Source organism: Lonchura striata, chromosome 6, assembly GCF_050655825.1.
Source record: "Lonchura striata isolate lonStrDom1 chromosome 6, ASM5065582v1, whole genome shotgun sequence".
Taxonomy (NCBI): domain Eukaryota; kingdom Metazoa; phylum Chordata; class Aves; order Passeriformes; family Estrildidae; genus Lonchura; species Lonchura striata.
The window spans coordinates 34179521-34198658 of NC_140708.1; the positions used below are offsets into that span (position 1 = coordinate 34179521).

Here is a 19138-nt window from a genome sequence, read left to right on the forward strand (position 1 = left end):
CACAGCTCCTCTGCCATAATTAGAGGCGCTGAAGCACCCTCCACAAAACACAGTAGTTCCTTTAATAAGTGACACTGAACTCTATCCCAGCCTACAGCAGCCTTCTCAGCTTCAAACACAAAAGCAGTCAAGTCTCAAAAACTTCAAAGAAAGCTTTTCATTTTATTTTCTCCTTGATCCACTCATAGAGCAGTTCATTTTCTTGAATTTTGTAAAATGACTTTTCACTCATCAGACCTGTGTAACAAATCACTGTCTCGATGACCAAATGTTCCCGTTTGACTCATCTGCTTTTCCTTTGGCCTTTGGGTAGGAAGCTTCACTTCTGAAACATTTTCTAAATTCACTTTGGTGAACTCTTCCCCCTCAGCTGCACTTTGTGCCATTTAAAAAAAAATAATTGCATTTCCTGCAACATAATGTGCTAGTTTCAGGGTTTTAAATTTCATCAGAACCCACGTTTTCTTTCTTAGAGTGATGTCTTCCCTTTAAAAAACATAATTTTCTAACACATTACGAGCTGTAACATGGTGCCTTTTAAGCAGTAAATGCTATAAGATTTTTCCAGGATTCTGTTGCATTCTGCTAACTTAGAACAGGTTTTTTACTAATGAGACATTTGTACTCTCATGTATATTGTTTTGGTTTTTGATGGTCAAAGATTTTCTAATTTTTGAACTTTGCTGCTGGAGTCTATGCTAAGACAATATCTCCTCTGAGGAAAACTATAACACAAGACTATCAATAATCCTAATATTTTTCAGTGTTAAAAAGGCTGGAAATCTATAAAGTTTCATTCCTCCAGGCTTTTTCTGCCTCACAGCAAATAGGCAAACTTCACATAGTTATTCTCCACAGGGAATGTAGTCAATCCTTTCCAAGACGTAAAAGTAAATTGTGTAATGTGAATTATATTTTCAACCAGGTACTTACATTTCCAGGTGTAATGTAAAATCCAGAACTTTGCAGGAACTCAGAGCATTGTAAATTTTTACACAATTATGCTCCAGAAGAGCATAAAACAGGCTGTGTTGTGATCTTTGCTTACTGGGACTAACTGGAACAGAAACACTGCCCATTTTACACTCACGGTGAGTCTAATCACTGTAAGTTCCATGGAGTTAACCTGACCATGTTCTCCTGTGTGACAGCAGCTTTTAGACTATTTCCTTAATTTCTCAGGTTAGACATCAGTCTTCAAAAGATAAGTAAATCTGAGCAGATGAAACATTTAGAAAAAACAGTGGTCACTCCATAGAGAAAGGAAGCGGTAGAGAAAAAACAGCTTCTGAATGACAGAAAAGCAGTATGGAGAACATGGTCCTAGAGAATTTAAAAAGCCAGAGTTGTTTGACCAAAACCCCTCAGATCCTGAGTCAGGACCAGCTTGACAGATGTGCCCATGTTTCACACGATTCAGTGCCAACTTTTTCCTTACCAAACACCTTCTGCTCGTACCGTGCTGCCTGTGTGTTCCCATTCCCAGTGGGCTCCCCCACATTTCCCTCTGCTTGAGGCTTGCTCTTTCCATCCTTTCTGCAAAAAGGGTGGCAAACCCTCACCTCCCTCTCTGTCCCCATGTCGCCTCAGCCGTGTCCCCTCAGCCGTGTCCCCTCATCCGTGTCCCTCATCCGTGTCCCTCATCCGTGCCCCTCATCCGTGTCCCTCATCCGTGTCCCTCATCCGTGTCCCCAGAGCTCTGTCGCAGGCGCAGGGAGCCGAGGCCGGGGCTGAGGGCTGAGGGCAGGGCTGTGGGGACCCTCCCGGAGCCCTCACCAAGAGCTCAGCCCACGGAGCCCCACCAGAAGGCAGGAATGAACCTGAACGCTTTGTTCCAGCAAATTCAGTTCACGGAGAAGCAGGCGAGGGAGAAGAGGAGCTTCATCCAACAAGGTCAGCCCCATCCTGAGGGGCCTCGCCATTCCTGGAGGATGAGTCCCACAGAGGTGTCCTGAGGGGACTGGTGCCAGGGAAAGCTCGGCAGAGCCAGCATGGCTGGTTCTGGCCACCAGCACCTTTCTGTAAGGATGCAACGTTTACAAACTGAGCACATACTCTTACAGGTTTTTGTTGTCTTGCAGCTAAATGTGACATAAATAGAAGTTATGAAAAAATGAACCAAATAAAAGAAGAGCTGAGCGCTGCAAAAATTAACTTAGAGACCAAGGTGAGCAGGCATATTTATAGTGTACATAATAATGAAATATGTTGTGTTTACAAAGATACGACCTATTCTTTCAGGAATAAGCACTTTCGAGGAAGTGCTTCACCTGCTGAGTAGCACAGCATGGAAGAAACCTGCACTGTGCCTTTCTGAATTAAAAATGTGTCTGTCAACATCCTTCCTCCCACAGATCTCACCCTGGCTGTGTTCAGGGCAGGCTGACTTTTGGGGCCAGACCCCATTTTAACAGTCTTACAACTTGTTACAGCACTTTCCTCCAGTGTGCAGAAGCCATCCCTTGGTTGCCCAGTGCCATTTATTAATGGCCTTTCACAGAAAATACATGGAAACATTCCCTATATTTATTTCACAGTATCTTAAGTCATATGCTGAAGATCTTTCTGTGAGCTTACAGTTAAGGCTTACAAGCCCTAAGTGTTTTCCTAGGGAGGCCAAAGATAGAGGAAAGTTTCTGAATCTTTTTAGTGATTTTAATACTCTTTCCATTTAATCAAACTTCAAATGTGTTTTCAGATTAAGCCACTGGTTTTGCAGAGTTTTTTTATCAACAACACCTGTGGTTGAGAATTATTTAAAAATCTATTTGCTTGTGTCTGAAAATGAAGTCTAAATACCCTCCCCTGTGCTCTTAAGTATCTGTGCTGACAGAATGTGTGTTCACAACAGGAAAGCATGTGGAGCCTCCTTTGAAGTCAGAGCTGCTGGATCCTATAATTTAAATAAACAACTTCAAGAACCTTTGGGAGATTGCCTCATCTAGTTGTGAAAATAAATGTTTGGGGGATGACTTTCATCCTTCCTAAAACAGTCTCTTCTGCCTTTTGTAACAGACTATATAATATATATACATCAACATTGCTGAGATCAGAATAGAACTTATTTACAAATATTTACTGGTTGCAAATTGACACTATAATCATGTAGGCAGTTATTCAGACACTCACATTTATGCATGCCACAATCTCAGAGCCCAAAGGTGCTTTAAAATAGTAACTTATTTATCCAACACAGATTATATCTGGATGTTGCTTGTTAGGTGAAGTCCTCAGTAGTCCTATTCATAAGTTTATTTACGAATATCACAATTTTATGTTTATACTACTAATTTGCTATTGATGCATTGTGATTTATAATCAAGGTTTATGTGGTAGGTACAGAAGGTTCTGAGAGTGGAGCCATTATTGTAAATGACTAATGGAAGAGCTGAAGAACTACATCTAATTAAATTTTATGTGCTTTACTGACTAGTATTAATGACATTCTCAGTGATGTCCATGAAAATACATTTTACTTGCTTGCCTAGTCTGATGTTGATTCATTTATAGATAGGAAATGATACAGAAAAAGTGGAATAGTTCATGTAATTCAAATAGTATTAGATAATGCTGTTCAATTTATCCCACATCAAATAACTGCAGTTCTTTACAAGCACACATATCCAACCATATACATTCTCAGCACCTGATGCCTGACCAAGATGATGAGACAGTTCAGAAGTTTTTTGACATCTATTTCACAGACACTGCCTGTGGTCAATCAGAGTCCTAGGAAATGCAGCTTTCCCCTCTCTTCTGTAAAACCAGGTAGCATGTAATTAGAACCCAAATTACAGCATTTTACTGTTTGTCCCTCAATGACTTTTTTTAAGAATTGGTTACAAATGCATAGATGAATTTTGGCAACTTGAAGAAACTAGACTGAAGCTAGTTATGTGCAAATAACTATTTTTAGTTATTACAAATATAGTGGTGTAAGACCACCTACTTTCTTTGAATTAACATGTAAAATAAATTCTGACTGGCAAACTTAGCATGCTGGACATATCAGGGACGAGGAAAAAAATCTAGTCCTTTCCTTTCAAACACTCACATTGCAGTCTTTGGGCATTTCATTCCACTATCCTCCTATTTTGATCAAATGCACTTCATCTGTGCCCTTTCCACAATCATGTGCATTATTTATCTTCAAAATATTTTCATTTTTTACCACTGTAATATCACTCTTATTTGGTCTTTTCTGCTTCTACACACACAAACACTTGTGTATCAGCTTGACTGTCCAATTTAATTCCTGACCCTGTGCCTTTACTCTCTGTAGGCAAATCTTTGCTTTGCTTTCCCCTAGTCATTGCTGTGAGTCAAGAGAACTTGACACTCCATCAAATAAATTATTCTCCTCCCTTAAGACTCTACAACACTTAGCTATTACCTATTTGTTATTATTATAGTTTATTAGTTTATCCCAACACATATCTGCACTTTGGTTAGATGATGATACAGTAGGTGTGCTAGAAAAATGAGAAGTCTTCAGCAAATTTTGAAAAGGCAGTGGTTGAACAGCATACCCTCCTATCAGATAAAGTAATTGTTAAAATTAATAAATCTCTAAATAAACCTAGGTGCAAAAGTGAGGTTTAGGGCTTGGGGGGTTTATGATCAAACTACCAATAACCAGTGAGCTAATTCCCATTATCCTTCCTCAGCTAAAAATTCCAGAAATTGTGCTCAGAAAAATATCCTGCTCTCCTTTGCACATTCCATAGCAGCACTGCAGAGTGCATGACTTGTACAGCCATTCAGCCAAAACCAGGATGCTGGACCCCTGTCCCCCTGATATTATTTTGATACTATTTTCTCATTTGATTCATTATGAGCTTTACACAGTGACATGGAGGACAGTAGATTATGTTGGCTAAAGGATCCCATGTGGTCAATATGTTTTCTGGAAAAAATTTCTTCTAAACCTAGCAGATTTTAAAATGCCAATTTATAATGATAGAACAACACTAAATGAATGAGTCTTTCAAAGAAGAGAGACTTCTCAAAATCTTAGCAGTATACTGAAAATTTACTGAGGAAAAAAAAAGGAGCTGTTATGTTTTCGTTAGTCCAGCAGCTGTGCCAACTCTTTTTAAACTGGACCAAGATCCTTGTGTACAATTTCAGAGTATATGAAACAATTAAACAGTAACTTTACTTTTTTTTTCCCTTTTGGAAGGTTCAGCATCTGTCTGTAAAGCAGTTCAATGTAGAAATACTGAAGAAACAAGAAGACAGCTTAGAAAAACAAAAAGCTGAACTTATTAATCAAAGAACCAGTCTTCTTAAAATCATGGTATGTTTCCAGCTGTGATATTCACATCACACAGCTCTTTTCTATTGTACAAGAGCAATCAGTTTTAAAATTTGAAAATCTGGAAAAGCTAATGTTTTAATCAAAAAGTTTTCATTTTTTTTATATTAATATATGTAACAATGTAAACTTAGATAAATTCTCACATTTCATTTAAACCATGATCTGGTAGTGTTTGCTGCATTTTATCTCCAAAGTTGATTTTATATTCTTGACTTCATTTTCTAATATTTGCTGTTGTAGGAGTGAACTCCAATTCTGACAGATTATTTCCTTTGTAAAAGTAAGCTACAGAAGCCTCACCTTAAATTGGATTGCCTCATCCACTGTAAAATATATTGAAAATCATCAAAGGAAAACCCCAGGGAGGCCCACACCACATTTTAGCAAATGTGGACAGTTTAGCAATCCTGACATAACACACAATCTCTTTGGTGCCAGACACACCTCACCACTCTTCAAAGGTAGCTACTTACCAGTTTTCCAGTTCTCTGATTCTGACTTGACTATTGCCTTCCTCTTACTTTGTTGAGGCTTCTTGGATCTGTACATATGAAGAAATGCCACAGAGGAGCAGTCTTTTCTGTATATATATTTGCCCTTTAAACCAGCAGAGCTAAATTTCAAACATTCAGTACAAATCACCAGTACTAAATCTTTAGGCAGGTATCTTTTTAGTTCTGCGTCACCCAAAGTATTCCCAGTATATGTGTGAAGTTTGATATATGTTATCTTTTATTTAATTCAGCAATCAATTAAGGCTTCTTAGAAGAAATTTAATATAACCTTACTCTTTTGAAAATTTTTTCCCAGAAAATTGAATTGTGATTTTCTGTCAACAATAGCATTCTTGGTAGTTGTAAAGGGAGTTAAAGTACATCTGCATTCTGTAGAGGGTTAAACACTTTTATTTAGTTTAATAACAAGCTAGAGAAAAAGAGCTGCTATACTATGCTAGTAACTGTAAACAGAATTTTCTAATTTCAATATGAGAGTTGAACTGAAAATCTCCTTGTTCAAGTCTATATTATAATGTAGTGATTTTTTAAATGCTCTGTTAGCAAGAATAGACCCTTCATTTTTGCAGGGAAAAAATGTTTAAAATAACAGGCATAATGATAGATTGGTAGCCTATTTTCATGTTCCTATAAGAAAAAGTAAATATTTTCTTTACTTTTAGATTTATTTTTTGTTTATTTACTTTTCTACTACAAATTTAAGGATATAAAACAACAGTGTGTCCCAATCTGCCTAGCTTAACAAAGACTTTCATTTTTTTCACCTGAACATTCAGTCTTCCCTTTCTTTTTTTCAGGCAGATGCAAAGAAAAAAATTACTGAAGAGGAAGATAATTTTACCAGAGAAATAACAGAGTTTAACAATGAATATGGACTAACAAGTAATAGAGATCTTCATATTAAAAAGAAAGTCAAGACTGAAATAAATGATTTAGAGAATGAGGCAGCTCTGTTGAAAAATGGTAAGTTTTATATTAAACCAGTTTATCTTGGATTAACACAAACCGAAAAAATACAGCTGTGCAAACCAGTAATTTTAATTTCATTCCCCAACTGTCTGGAGCTTCCTTTTAGCACTGAACTGAAAGAGTGTGGTCTGACATAACAAGCCTAATTAAAGGCTCTTCTGTCCCCTGTCCTCTTCAGCCTTTCTGATGTGGGCATTGTGAGGAGAAGGAGCCAAGCTAAAGAGGCAAATCCCAATTCAGCCAGCACAGAGTTCACAGTCGTACACAGAGACCGAATTAGGTTTAGAATCACCTGTGGTTGAGAATTCCTTAGCTTCAAAAGAATTGTATACACAGATGTCCTGTAGGATTGGTTCTTTACTGCCACAGTGTAGCTTGATTTTCAGTGAAGGTACAGAGTATGGGATCTCTCAGGGTCACACTGCAGGGCAGTCCTTCCACAAGGAATTCGGGGTCGTCATGGATCACAGGCTGAACATGAGTCAACGACATCAAAATGCCAACACCACACTGAGACACAAACAAAATTCTGACCTCTAACACGTGAAAATAATTCCTCATTCTATTTGGGGCAGTTAAGTTCTGAACTGGAGTGTTGTGCATCTCATTTTGATCTTAAACTTAAAAAAAGTGTGGAACAGCTGGAGAGAATCCACATAGGACCAGTGAGAGTGATCAGAGTTCTGGAGCACATGAGAAGGAGGAAAATGAAAGAATTGGGACTATTTAAGCTATTAAGGAGAACACTGATGAAAGATGGCTATTGGTCTTCAAATTGTGTAAGTATGCTGTAGAAAGGAAATAAATATATTCTCTATACCTGTAGTGAACTGAATAAAAAGTAACAAGTGTAAAGCACAATAAAGGAGTCTGTCTGACAGCTTAGAATCTTTCTAACAACAGTGGACAACTGAAGCTCTCTGCTTTACAAGACTCCATTACCAAAGCAATTAGGAGTGTCCATTACCAAGGTTATCAAAAAAAGGTCAAACCAGCATTTCCGCTGGAGTTTGCACTTGGTAGCACCTTCTTTCTTATTTCCTGTGGCTAAGATACTATTCTACAACTGAAAAGTCTCTATTTGGTGTTGAATGCTACTTTTAGCATTTAATTTTTACATATTCAAGCAGAACTGGGCAGTTAAATGATCAGAAGTACCTGAAAGGTGACCAAAATTCTTCTCCAAATTCAGTTGCCATCTCAGTTCCATCTTTTAATTGCATCTTTCTTGAGGTACAACTTGTCTGTCTTTTTGTTTGCTACACTCCTGGGAACAGTGAAAACTCTGAAGTGAAAAGTTTAAGCAACTCATAACAAGAAAATTATGTGAGGACCTCCAACTGGTACAAAAAAAAATCACAATTAATTCCAGATGCTGTCTAATAGTAAGGTTCAAATTTATATAACAACAAAAATACTAAGAAGTTGGGTTTTTTTCAGTCCTGATGAGATATGTCTGTTCTCCACCTATTCAATCATCTTCCTTTTTTTATATCTGAATTAACTGTAAAGCAAAACATTCAAAACATTCTTTTTATGCCCAGTCAACAAAATATGCTGAACGGCTCAATAGCATTAAAAAAATATTTCTTTCATAGCTATGAATACATTATATGACATAATTTCCTATGAACTGTGTTATATATGAATTATTTTAGTTTATTTTGGTTTTATATTTAAGGTTCTTTTGACTAGCTGAAGATTGGTAGAAGTAGTTAAGAATATTTAAGATTGTATCATGAATGCTAAAACTGCAATGTATTTTAATTTAAAAATTATTTTTTCTTAGAAATGGAGTCAATGGAACATAAAAATGTTCAGTTAAATGCACTCCAGCTGCAGAAGAATGAATTAAAGGAGGATTTATTTACTCTCCAAAGTGAGCTCAAAGGTGTGCCTGATTACTATTTCTTGTGATAATTATTTCTGGCTTGACAAACACTTTTGAAAAATGTTTGTTGTCAATTTTCTTTTCTCAAGCAAAAGGAATCACAGTAACAATATTTTAATTTATTTTTACAATATTTGATATATCATTTTTAAACATGCTTATAACAAATATTATGGATTTCAATGATATTTAATTTAAATGTCATTGATACTGAGGTCCAGAGATCTGCTGAATCATGAGCCATAAATATCAAAGAAAGTTTTGCTTTTGCCAGTAAGTCATATACTTAAATGTAGAATTTAATATTTAATGTTTCAAGGAACTTAAAATCAACATAAATACTGTTTAAAATCCTCTGTGTCAAAGGTGATCATAGCAATATAGAATACTCTGAAATCTGAAATAAAATAATGTAAATGAGTGTTTGAGTATCTTCTTTTACCTCTATGTAAGTGTCACAGTAAGAGCTAAGAAAAGCAGTAAATATGATCCTAAATTGTTTGGGAAAATGAATGAAATTTTCTAGATTGCAATATGCAATTACAATAATAATAAAATAAATTTCTTTTTTAGATGCCTTAACCCATCAAAGAATTTCATGAAGAAATATTAGAAAATATAAATTTAGAATATGTAGAAGGTCCTAGGATATGGATGATTAATATATATTTATAGGGTAATTCTGATTTCATGTTTAGACCTTGAGAAAGTAATCAGGGAAACAGAAAGAATGACGAAGAATTTAGAAGCAGAAAAACTCCAAGTTACTGAAAAACCTCAGACCGATCCTGAATGTTTAAGGTAAAAGCCTCATGTTAATTAGTACTTAATTTAATTTTAGGAGTGTAACTGCAGTCTAGTCCTGGTAACAATGACTATTTTATCTTTCATATACAACATTCCTTCTGAAATTGGCAGAACTGTTCATTTTTTATTAGATAGCCCCAAGTCCTGTTGTTGATTCCAGCATTTCACCCTCACATACACACCCCAATGAACTCAAAACTGCAAGGGTTTGCAGGGGTGTCAGTCAAACCCAAAGGAAGAGCAAACTGCTGCTGCCTGGGTGGAGAATCAGTTCCTGAGCTCTTGTAAAAGTGGTGCTGGTGCACAAAGCACTGACAAACTGCCCAGTGCTAAACTTATTTCTGCTGCCTGGCTGGGCAGAGTCCATTGCAATGCACTGGGCTGGCCACAGTAGCCTCCTTGGTTAGCTGGGTCTCCATTGGAGCAACCAAATGCAAATTTGTTTTCTCTATGATCTCTGCTCTCAGTTCTAGTTTGCCTTCTAATTAAGCTGGTTTAAAAAAAAAAATTTGAAGATTTAACTAAGACAGAAAAGACCTTGCACAGCCTCCCGTAATAGTGAAGTTTTCTTCTCAGGATCTGAGTGGTGACAGTTTGTTTCTTGTCAGTTTGTTTAAGTGACACATTAGGCTTTCACTTCACAGAAAATAATGTAAGGGTTGTTTTTTTTTTTTTTTTAAATCTCTGAATGCAGAAAGCCCTATATCACATAATTGACTACCTTTTTGCTATTTTATGATGGGCCAGATGAAAGTGACTGGGAATATTTAAAAATAATTAATAGACAATGCAAAGGAACTCCTTTTAAAGCTAGACCAAAAGATTCTCTAACAGAAATTGAGGAAAACACAATTTATAATACCACCAGAGGGTTTTTTCCTATATATCAATAAGCTTTTGACAAAAATAAATAAATATAATGGGAATTTTTTTAATCTGAAAACTTTCAATGGAAAGTTATAACTTTGCAAAGAACCCTGAGCAATTTTCTGAAAGACGATTTGGTAATGACCCATTTTTTGCTGAATATCGGTTTTTGAAAGAAAATGATATATCAGCCCTATTACTAACTCTCTTCAACCTCTTACACAGTGTTGAGACATGGCCAAAATCCCCTCAGCATAAAAATTAATTAGCTCACAATCCTGCATACAGTAGCAAAAAATTTGCATTCAACATATACATAGAAGACACAGTGTAAATAATAATAACAGTAACGATTCTCCAGGACAGCACATTATATTTCACTCCTTTCCATTATTCATTCAATCATGATATATTGGGGTTGGTGATACACGAGGCTGTCAGCTTCCTTCCAAATAACATACTTCCCTTGGAATAGTTTACTGCCATGATGCCACTGAATATCCAAATTTGTGTAATTCGTTTTCTATAGTAGGTTTCCTGTGTGGAAGGTACAGAAGTAGCCTACATTATCATACTTTTAATCCCCAGCTCTGCCACTGAGATCCTGAGGATCAATCAAATCCATATGTGTCCTTCTAGGCAGTGAAATTAACTCCCAGCTCTTCAGAATGACAGTTTGGTTTTCTCTGAGTGAAAAACTGGTTAAAACATATTAAACTCTATTAACTGCAAAATCAGCGAGTGTCATTTACAACCAAGGCAAGAAGGATGATGAGATTTTCTTATTTCATGAAATGCCTCCTTTTATGGTCAAGATAAGCTAACATTATTTGATAATTGCATGTAGTGCAAAATATAAAGTGCTCCTATGCTATTACTGCTATCACAAAATGCAAGCCCTTCTTGAAGTCTAGCAATATACTCAACACATTTTCTTAAAATTGAAACTTTTTTTTCATTTCAGATACTGGAAAAAGTTTAAGACAGATTTGCCTAATCATATTTTTATCTTGCACTTGCTTTTGATCAGAAAAGCTCAATGCTTCACAGAGAGAGATAGCTCTGAAAAAGTTAACTCAGATGCCAGAAGCAATAGAATTGTGCTGCTGTATTTCCATGTCAGCACTAAGAGATTCTGCTTTTCAGTGGAGCCAAGCAGACAATCCTCATTTGTCTGCTTCTCTATGTCACTGCTGGGCTCTTTACAACCACCCCAACTTTATCAGACTCATACAACTCTAGCAGTTGTTTGGGGCTTTTTTTTTTTTTTTTCCCAATTTAACAAAGCCTACTCATCACTTCTTGGTTTGAACTACTGAATTAAAAGAATAAAAGGGGATTTAAAGTATTAGACACTGTAAATTGTGCAGTATATAAATAGTCCCCTGGAGGGTATCTGACTACTCTCTGCTACCTCTGTATCATCAAGAGGATGGAGCCAGAATCTGCACAGTGCTGCACAGCAAGAGAACAAAAGGCATAAAGTGGAAGTTGAAACAAGAGGATTTGGAGTGAATTTAAGGAAAAAGCATTCTTATCATGAGGAGGCACAGCTTGCTCAGAGAGGTTGCATAGTTTTCATCCTTGAAGGTTCTCCTTCTCAAGATACACTCATATACTTGTGTATATCTTAATAGGAGTCAATTTTGGTCATGTAAAAATCAATGGTTTTGAACCTTCTATATCTGAAAAACTACTCTTTTTAGCCTAACAAAATCAGGTTTTTTATCACCATACAGAGTTTATTGCAAGAATAAAATTCTAGTTTTCACTGACAATCATTTTTATTACACCTAAAGATGATAATATTTTGACACATGTAATGTGGGTCAGAAATATACATTTTTTTCCTATGATATAGCATAGGAATAAATAGAACAAAATCTGATTTTTTACAGAGCTGGAAACCACACCACTCTAAGTGGTAAAAATACCTTTTTTTTGATGCTTCCTTAGAACAAACATGAGAGACAGTCAGCATCAATAACCTGATATATGTAGCTCCCAAATCACCCTGCAAGTCTGTTACTGTATCACATCCCTAGTCCCAGCTTAAAAATCAATATCAAAAGTAGCTGGCAAGGCAAGAATCTTCATTGCAATTAAGTATATATCTAAAAGAAAATTGCATTTCAGCTGAACAGCGTAGCCAGCTAATTCAAATTACAGCAATTCATCTTTGATCTGAGAAAAATGCCCCATACCACGTCTGCAGTTTCATAAAATTTCTCTGAAATCCATCAAAGAATTTTAAAGGGTCATGAGAAGCACACACCAGTAATTTCAGCAGCTGTTGGAGATGCTGTAGAGGCTTGTCCTGATCCACACTGGATGCAGAAAAAAATCCAACCAGAATTGGAATGTTAAGCACAGATGTAATTAGCAGGCACCTTGGAAAATAAAAGTCTCATGATACAGGTGTATAATTCAGGAAATTTTTTAAGAAAATAGGGCTTGATTGTTTGTTTAGGTTTTTTTGGGGTTTAGGTTTTTGGTTTTTTCCCTAAAGAGAGCTGCAATTAAGATCAAAAGCCTTGTTTTAATCATCTGCTCTGCCAATGCCATCCTCAAACTACAAAACAGCAGGAAAGAACTTTGGCATCAGCTCTCTGGAGTCCCATTTCCCTGGCAGATAGCAAGTAACATCACTTAAGTGGAACATGCAGGAGTCAAACAGACACTAACTGATATCAGTAAATTCCTAACTATGGCATTTCACTGTTATATTCATTGTAATTACTGTATTAATTATTTATTCTTTCACATTTTAATTTTAAATTTTTGTGTTGCCTTAAGTAAAACAGCCTAGAAAAAATTTTAGTTGAAGTTCATTTAGACTAAAACCAGAGCATTTCTACCTAAAATAGATATCTTTCAACCTATTTAAAAAGTAGAATAAGGATAAACTGCTTATTTGAAACATGAATTTCTCTTCTACTTCAGAAAATAAGTAGCAGAAAAGAAATGCATGAAATCTGCTTACTTTGTAAATAGTTCACCGCTTTGTAGACATGTCTAAATCCTAAAAATATAGTATTCCTTCTTATTCTTCATAATTCAGAAAAAGAAACCCTATTACCAAATTTAGGAAGGAAGAAGTAATTTTTTCTTTCATACAAATCATACAGGAAATATATTCTTAAGAGCTCAACAAATTGTCCATGCAATCAACAGACTGCCTACACTCCATGAATTCTTCTGGTGGGTTAAATATTTTTTTTTGCTATTTAATTTATGTTAAATTTTATAATCAGAAAATATCAGTCTCTGGAGTAATATATGTGGTTCAAAATGAGTTTTTCAATGGCAATCTCCTCATTGATTTTTTGAGCTTTTCTTTTTAATAGCAGTGCCTAGTGGAACTATTATAGCTTGAATTATGTTAAAATAGCTTTCCATTATGAATTGCAGAATGGATTTACAAAAAGCAGATCAAATCTGACTAATGATACCTTTCTTTGATAAGGCAACAGATAGGTTAGACAAAGAAATTTCCAATAGCATCCATCTATATATTAATAAAGTATTTGATGCTATCCCACATGGAAAAATACTTGTTATCCTAGGGAAGACATACTTTAAAAAGTAAGTAAAGAAATGTGTAATAGTAAGAACAGTCATAGGTCAGCAATTTAAAATTCTGGAACTCTAAGGTAACAACAATCACAGTTGGTCTTGCTTAATGTTTTAATTAATGACTTTAGAATAGAACGTGTTTCAAGACAACATTATCTTAAATAATTAAACTCTACACCTAGCAGAAGGGTCACTAAAAAGAGAAGGAATATGATGTATACAGTGTAAGTTTATCTACTTGCACACAATTAGGGACTTCAAGAACAGGTACCTGGAAGCAGAGAGGTCTGAGCATAGCGTGTACAAAATACAGACAGTGTACAAAATACAGCTATAAACATCAAAACAAAATATAGCTCTGGGTGAGATAAAAGAAAGAGATATTTCCAAAAAAACACCAGGAGGGTGTAAAAATACTTTGTACATATCTCTCACCTACTTATCAAAAAAGATTCATTCAACCTGGAAGTTGAGCAGAGCATGGAGAGCCCATAAAGCAGAATGAAACAAGGACAATTCTAAATCCTTTTTAGCTCTGAGTGTATTATACACATGAAGAAAGAAGTACATAACAGAGATAGTAACTTCAGCAATAGATCAGCCCTACTAATATATCCAGATAAAGATCTAATTTTCTCTATTCAATAGAAAAATCAAGATAATTGAACTGGAAGAACCATTGACCCCTATTTACTTTCCGTGCCTTTCAATAGGAATCTAATTGACCTCTAGAAACACATTTCATTTCACATCTCACATCCATGCTTGTGTATTTTTTCTTTCCTATGTAACTCATTCTTACAGTTCCAATGAAAAATAATCTACCCAGCTTTGGTTTGTTGTCTGCACAAAAGCAAATCTCATTCTAAATGTGCAATTTAGTGTGCCTTAACCTTTCCATGTTTATTCATCTATTATATATTCTTTAAATATGTCTTGTGATGTTTTATGTGTTTGGAAAATACCACCACACTTTTCAAGACCTCTAACTACGCTTATGAATAGGTGCCTGACAGCATTCACAAAATGCAAGCTTTAATCAATGGTAACTATATATTTTACATTTAACATTTTATCCAGGACAGCAAAAGCAGAAAATTTCTTATTTTACTTAAAATAGTTAAATTTCCTTTCATTTGCACTTGATTTCCATTGTTATGTTGTCTAGTACCTTCTTAGTGTTCATGCTTCATCTTCTTGCTAGACTTTATGATTACTATTAGATCAGTTGTTTAATTTTATTGTCCTGCTCCATCAAGCACAGACTTTTATATTTAATTGTGTAACTCAAGTACTTGACTTTATATTTCGGGATACTATATTCCATTTAGGACTTTTTTTTTCTCTTCCTTAATCAATTGATAATAGTCTGAAATTTATTGACTTCTCCAACAGTATCAATAGCATATTCTGTTTGGTAGTGTCAGCAAATTGTAAATACCAGCAAAATCTTGCTCTCATTGTAGAAACATACACAGTAATGTAATTCCAGTGTTAATCCCTAAGAATTACTTCAATGTCTGATCTCTACTTGAGCTTGAGACAAACTAAAGTCTTCAATACTTTTCTTCGGTCCCAATAAAGTCTTAAAATATTAATAAATGTATGTCCTTATATTCATTATGAAATCCCAGAAAATCAAGATATGTACTCTCAAATTATATATAGCTTCTTAAGGAATTTCATTTTGTACCATGCATTCTATACCCTGTATATTAGTGTCACGCAATTCTGTTTTATAACACACCACAATGTTTTCCCTCCAATTTATGATTAAAAAAGTAAAATGGTGGTCATAAACAAGGCAAAGACAAAAAGGAGAATAAGGAAAAGACTTTGTATTTGTGTCAGCTAAACATAACTAAGAGACAGTCTGCTCCTTCTGCAATTCCAACAGCAATTAAGTAGGGTCTTTCAGCCCCACTAGAAAAAAATACTCTAAAATCATATATTAACCCTACCTTCTACAGAAATTATTTCTCCTTTAAGACCTAATGTAAAATTATTCTTGGAATGCAAGTTTTGGATACTAAAGTTTTGATCCAGTAATTTGAATCTATGGATGATTTGCAGAGAGACCTGTTTGACAATAACATTATTTTCTTCATAGTTCAATTTATAATACCAGCATGTATTGATTTCAAATTATTTTTCCTCCTTGCCACGTGCATATAGAGCTGAAATTCAAGAAGAATGTGTATCAACCACAAATGCCAATGACATTTAATAGCTGGGCTCATTTCAGAGCTGCAGAATCGATCATCTTCAGTGATCTCCTCCTTCTTCATCTCTGTCACTTCTAGCATTCAAGACTAATGGAAAATGGGTCATTGATAGCAGAGCTCAGTCTAGGACAAGACAGCATCCAAAAAATGCTGATGTTGTTTTCCCACCTACTTGATTTAAGGCTAGGTTTAGCTGTTGCAAATGTGGCATTTCAGCTCCAGCTGTTCATTAGGGCCTGTGATACTGTAACTTGCCAAGACACTGTTAGTCCACTGCAATGACTTATTTTAAAGCTATATATTATTGTCAGCAAGGAGAACAAAATGCTAAAAATAAAACAAAACCAAAGGACATGGGGAGCCAAATGCTAATGTGATTTTTCAGATTATTTTTCCTAAGAGATCTGCCTTTTTTCATAGTCATAAAAAGGGCATAATTGTTAAATTAATCCTTGTTCTAGCAAAAGTTACATCTTCTTCCATTTTCAAAGGTGACAGAAAACCTGCCTTCTATCGAGACAGTGTAGTTTCATGAATAATTGGTTTGCACATTCAATCTGATACTGGAAAGATGAATATGAATATCCTGCTTATCTTAAATGTAAAATGAAAAAACTGAATCTGCTTTCAGGTTAAACATTTTTTTTTTAATAGTTCCATTGTCTCACATTCCTTCTGGTAAAACTTCATCATTTATTCAGTAACTCAGGCATCTCCAATGCATTAATTTTGTAGACTGTAACCTAACAGACAGCTCTTATTTTGTGAGTATATTATTCCTGGCACATACTGTAATTATCTAGCTTCTAAATAAGAAAGAAGGAAGACCTGAAAGCAGAATCAATTGATTAATGTAAGAATTAAACACCACATTTGAATGAATGTCTTGTATCACCACTACCTGATGCTACGTGAGGAATTGTGCTGTCACTACCATTACAAGTCTTATAAAATATTTGAAATAAAATTTTAAATCCATACTCAAAATGTTAGTTTCAAAGTACATCATCAACAAATTAATTCACAATCCCAAGACACAAATAAGCAACTCCTACTGCTTATCTTCTGCTTGTTCTATCCCTAATGTGAACCTAGCATGGACTGGTATAATTCCGAGCTAACAAGTGGCAAACAGGCTGTGCATCAGTTTTACAGTGTGAAAGACAATGGGAGGGCATTTTCTCTAAGACTAGCATGCTCTGTCTTTTCCTAAAGTAAATTAAACTGAGTAGGGCTTTTGTTTGTCTCAAGCAAATTAGGGTTCTAATATCACACTAGCAGAGAACACAGAGAGAAAAATGCAGACAGGGCAATGAAGTTAAGCAGATTTAATCAAGATCACAAGCTGATCCTAGACCTTGAAGTGAACTTCTCTCAATGAAATGGACTGAAAACTAACGATGTACTACAGTGCAATGAAAATTTCATTTCTTGAAGCACAGTCAAAATTCTCCTTTTGATTCTTGTATTATGAGAAATATTTCTGAAAGAAAGGACATTTACTGCTTTATAATACAAGCATATGGAGCTCATACTTTTTCCATATTGATGGTAAGATATTTGCATTTTCCACAGGAACAGCAAAATTAACATCTAGTCTTAATCTGTTGTTCTAAAGCTGCACACTGACTAAGCTATTCCTCTACTTAAAGGTACAACTTTTAATAAAGCCATTTCTGTGTAGAAAACCAACTCTCTTTTCACTAGGACAGCTAAAGAGGTACATCATCTCTATAATAAGGTCAAATAATTTATTGTCTATTATAATATATAAAAACAAAAATAGTTGCTACCTTCTGTTTCAACTTCAGAAGAAAAAGAGTCCTGCTTTAATGCATTGGTTTGGCTATTTAATGACAAGCAGAATATTTTCAGTCTGTATGTTCCAGAACATTCAGATTGTTTCCTGAAACTGTATTAAGGGTAAACAACTTTATCTCTGTCATTTTGCTTTTCTTCTGACAGCCATGAAAAGACCCAGTATAATCTCATCACCTTGTATTTATCAGACTACTGAAAGCTCTGCCAGAGATTTCTCTGGGCCTACCAAGTAATAATTTAAACCACTACAGTCACTGATGTGCAGAGCTGAGGTATCTCTTTTGAGCAGGACTTTCTGAATGAAGAAATATCTATATTAAAAGTAATCCTTATGGTAGAAAAATTTGAGAACTCCTGGCTGGGAGTACTGGGAAACAGTAAGTGCTGAGGAATAGTGGGAAAAGTGTGGAGAGAAGAGGAGCAAAAAGCTGTGGAGTTTGTGGAGGGTTTTGGAACAATGCTGGCCCAGGGAAAGCAGAGCACCCATCTATCCAACATTCTGTCTCCAGCAGAGGCCACAAGCAGATACCCAGGAGAAATAAGAACAGCAATTTATGTTACTTTCTAAGTATCACCATTCCAATTCACATGTTTAAATAAGGAAAATGATGCCATATATCTTTCACAGTTCATGGAAACAACAGATTCCAGAAATTTGTCTAACTAGCAAACTTAAATCCTAACCAGGAAAATAGATCAATGAGGCTTTTCTCACACAAGTCAAATTGAGAATTGGGACCAAAGCTGAAAAAAAAAGTTACCCAGCAACAGTTCTCTGACCTGAAAATTTATTTGCTTTTGGACACAGACTTAAGAAAGAGTTGGAAAAATGCAAAGATGATAATTGGGAAAGTGTCTGTGAGACTCTTCAAACAGAAATTGAAATTCTGCAAATGGTATGCCATTTTCATTATATATTTTAAGTGTTTGATAATTTTAGTTTTAGAGGTGTCCTTTAGGATGATTTGCAGTGGTTTTAGATAAGCAGTTTTTTATACTATGCACATGCCTAGTTAGCCTCTTGATGCAGACACTTACCAATATTCATTTGTTTCAGCTTATTTCCAAATTTCCAGGAATATAATTTCTACAGAAAAGGAAAGCACAAAGACGAATTTAAAGATATGCTTTCAGCAGAAGAAAGATG

At 35.3% G+C, this 19138-nt stretch overlaps 1 protein-coding gene across 1 annotated transcript; it reads left to right on the forward strand.

The window, feature by feature from the left end:
- Positions 1–1787: 1787 nt before the first annotated feature.
- CCDC172 (coiled-coil domain containing 172) lies at positions 1788–18596 on the forward strand. The gene is made up of 6 exons (XM_085583750.1): positions 1788–1946; positions 2057–2277; positions 5158–5299; positions 6633–6798; positions 8594–8695; positions 9355–18596. The coding sequence occupies exons 1-6, from the start codon at positions 1815–1817 to the stop codon at positions 9498–9500; spliced, it is 909 nt and encodes a 302-aa protein (XP_085439876.1). The 5' UTR covers positions 1788–1814; the 3' UTR covers positions 9501–18596.
- The last annotated feature ends 542 nt before the right edge of the window (positions 18597–19138 follow it).

What these genes read in the sequence shown, in the direction of transcription:
- CCDC172 (XM_085583750.1), top strand. Translation starts at nt 1,815, where the DNA reads ATGAACCTGAACGCTTTGTTCCAGCAAATTCAGTTCACGGAGAAGCAG. An exon ending in GGAGGATGAGTCCCACAGAG is followed by an intron (nt 1,947 to 2,056) that starts GTGTCCTGAGGG and finishes TGAGCACATACT; the next exon opens with CTTACAGGTTTTTGTTGTCT. An exon ending in GGAAGTGCTTCACCTGCTGA is followed by an intron (nt 2,278 to 5,157) that starts GTAGCACAGCAT and finishes TAAACAGTAACT; the next exon opens with TTACTTTTTTTTTCCCTTTT.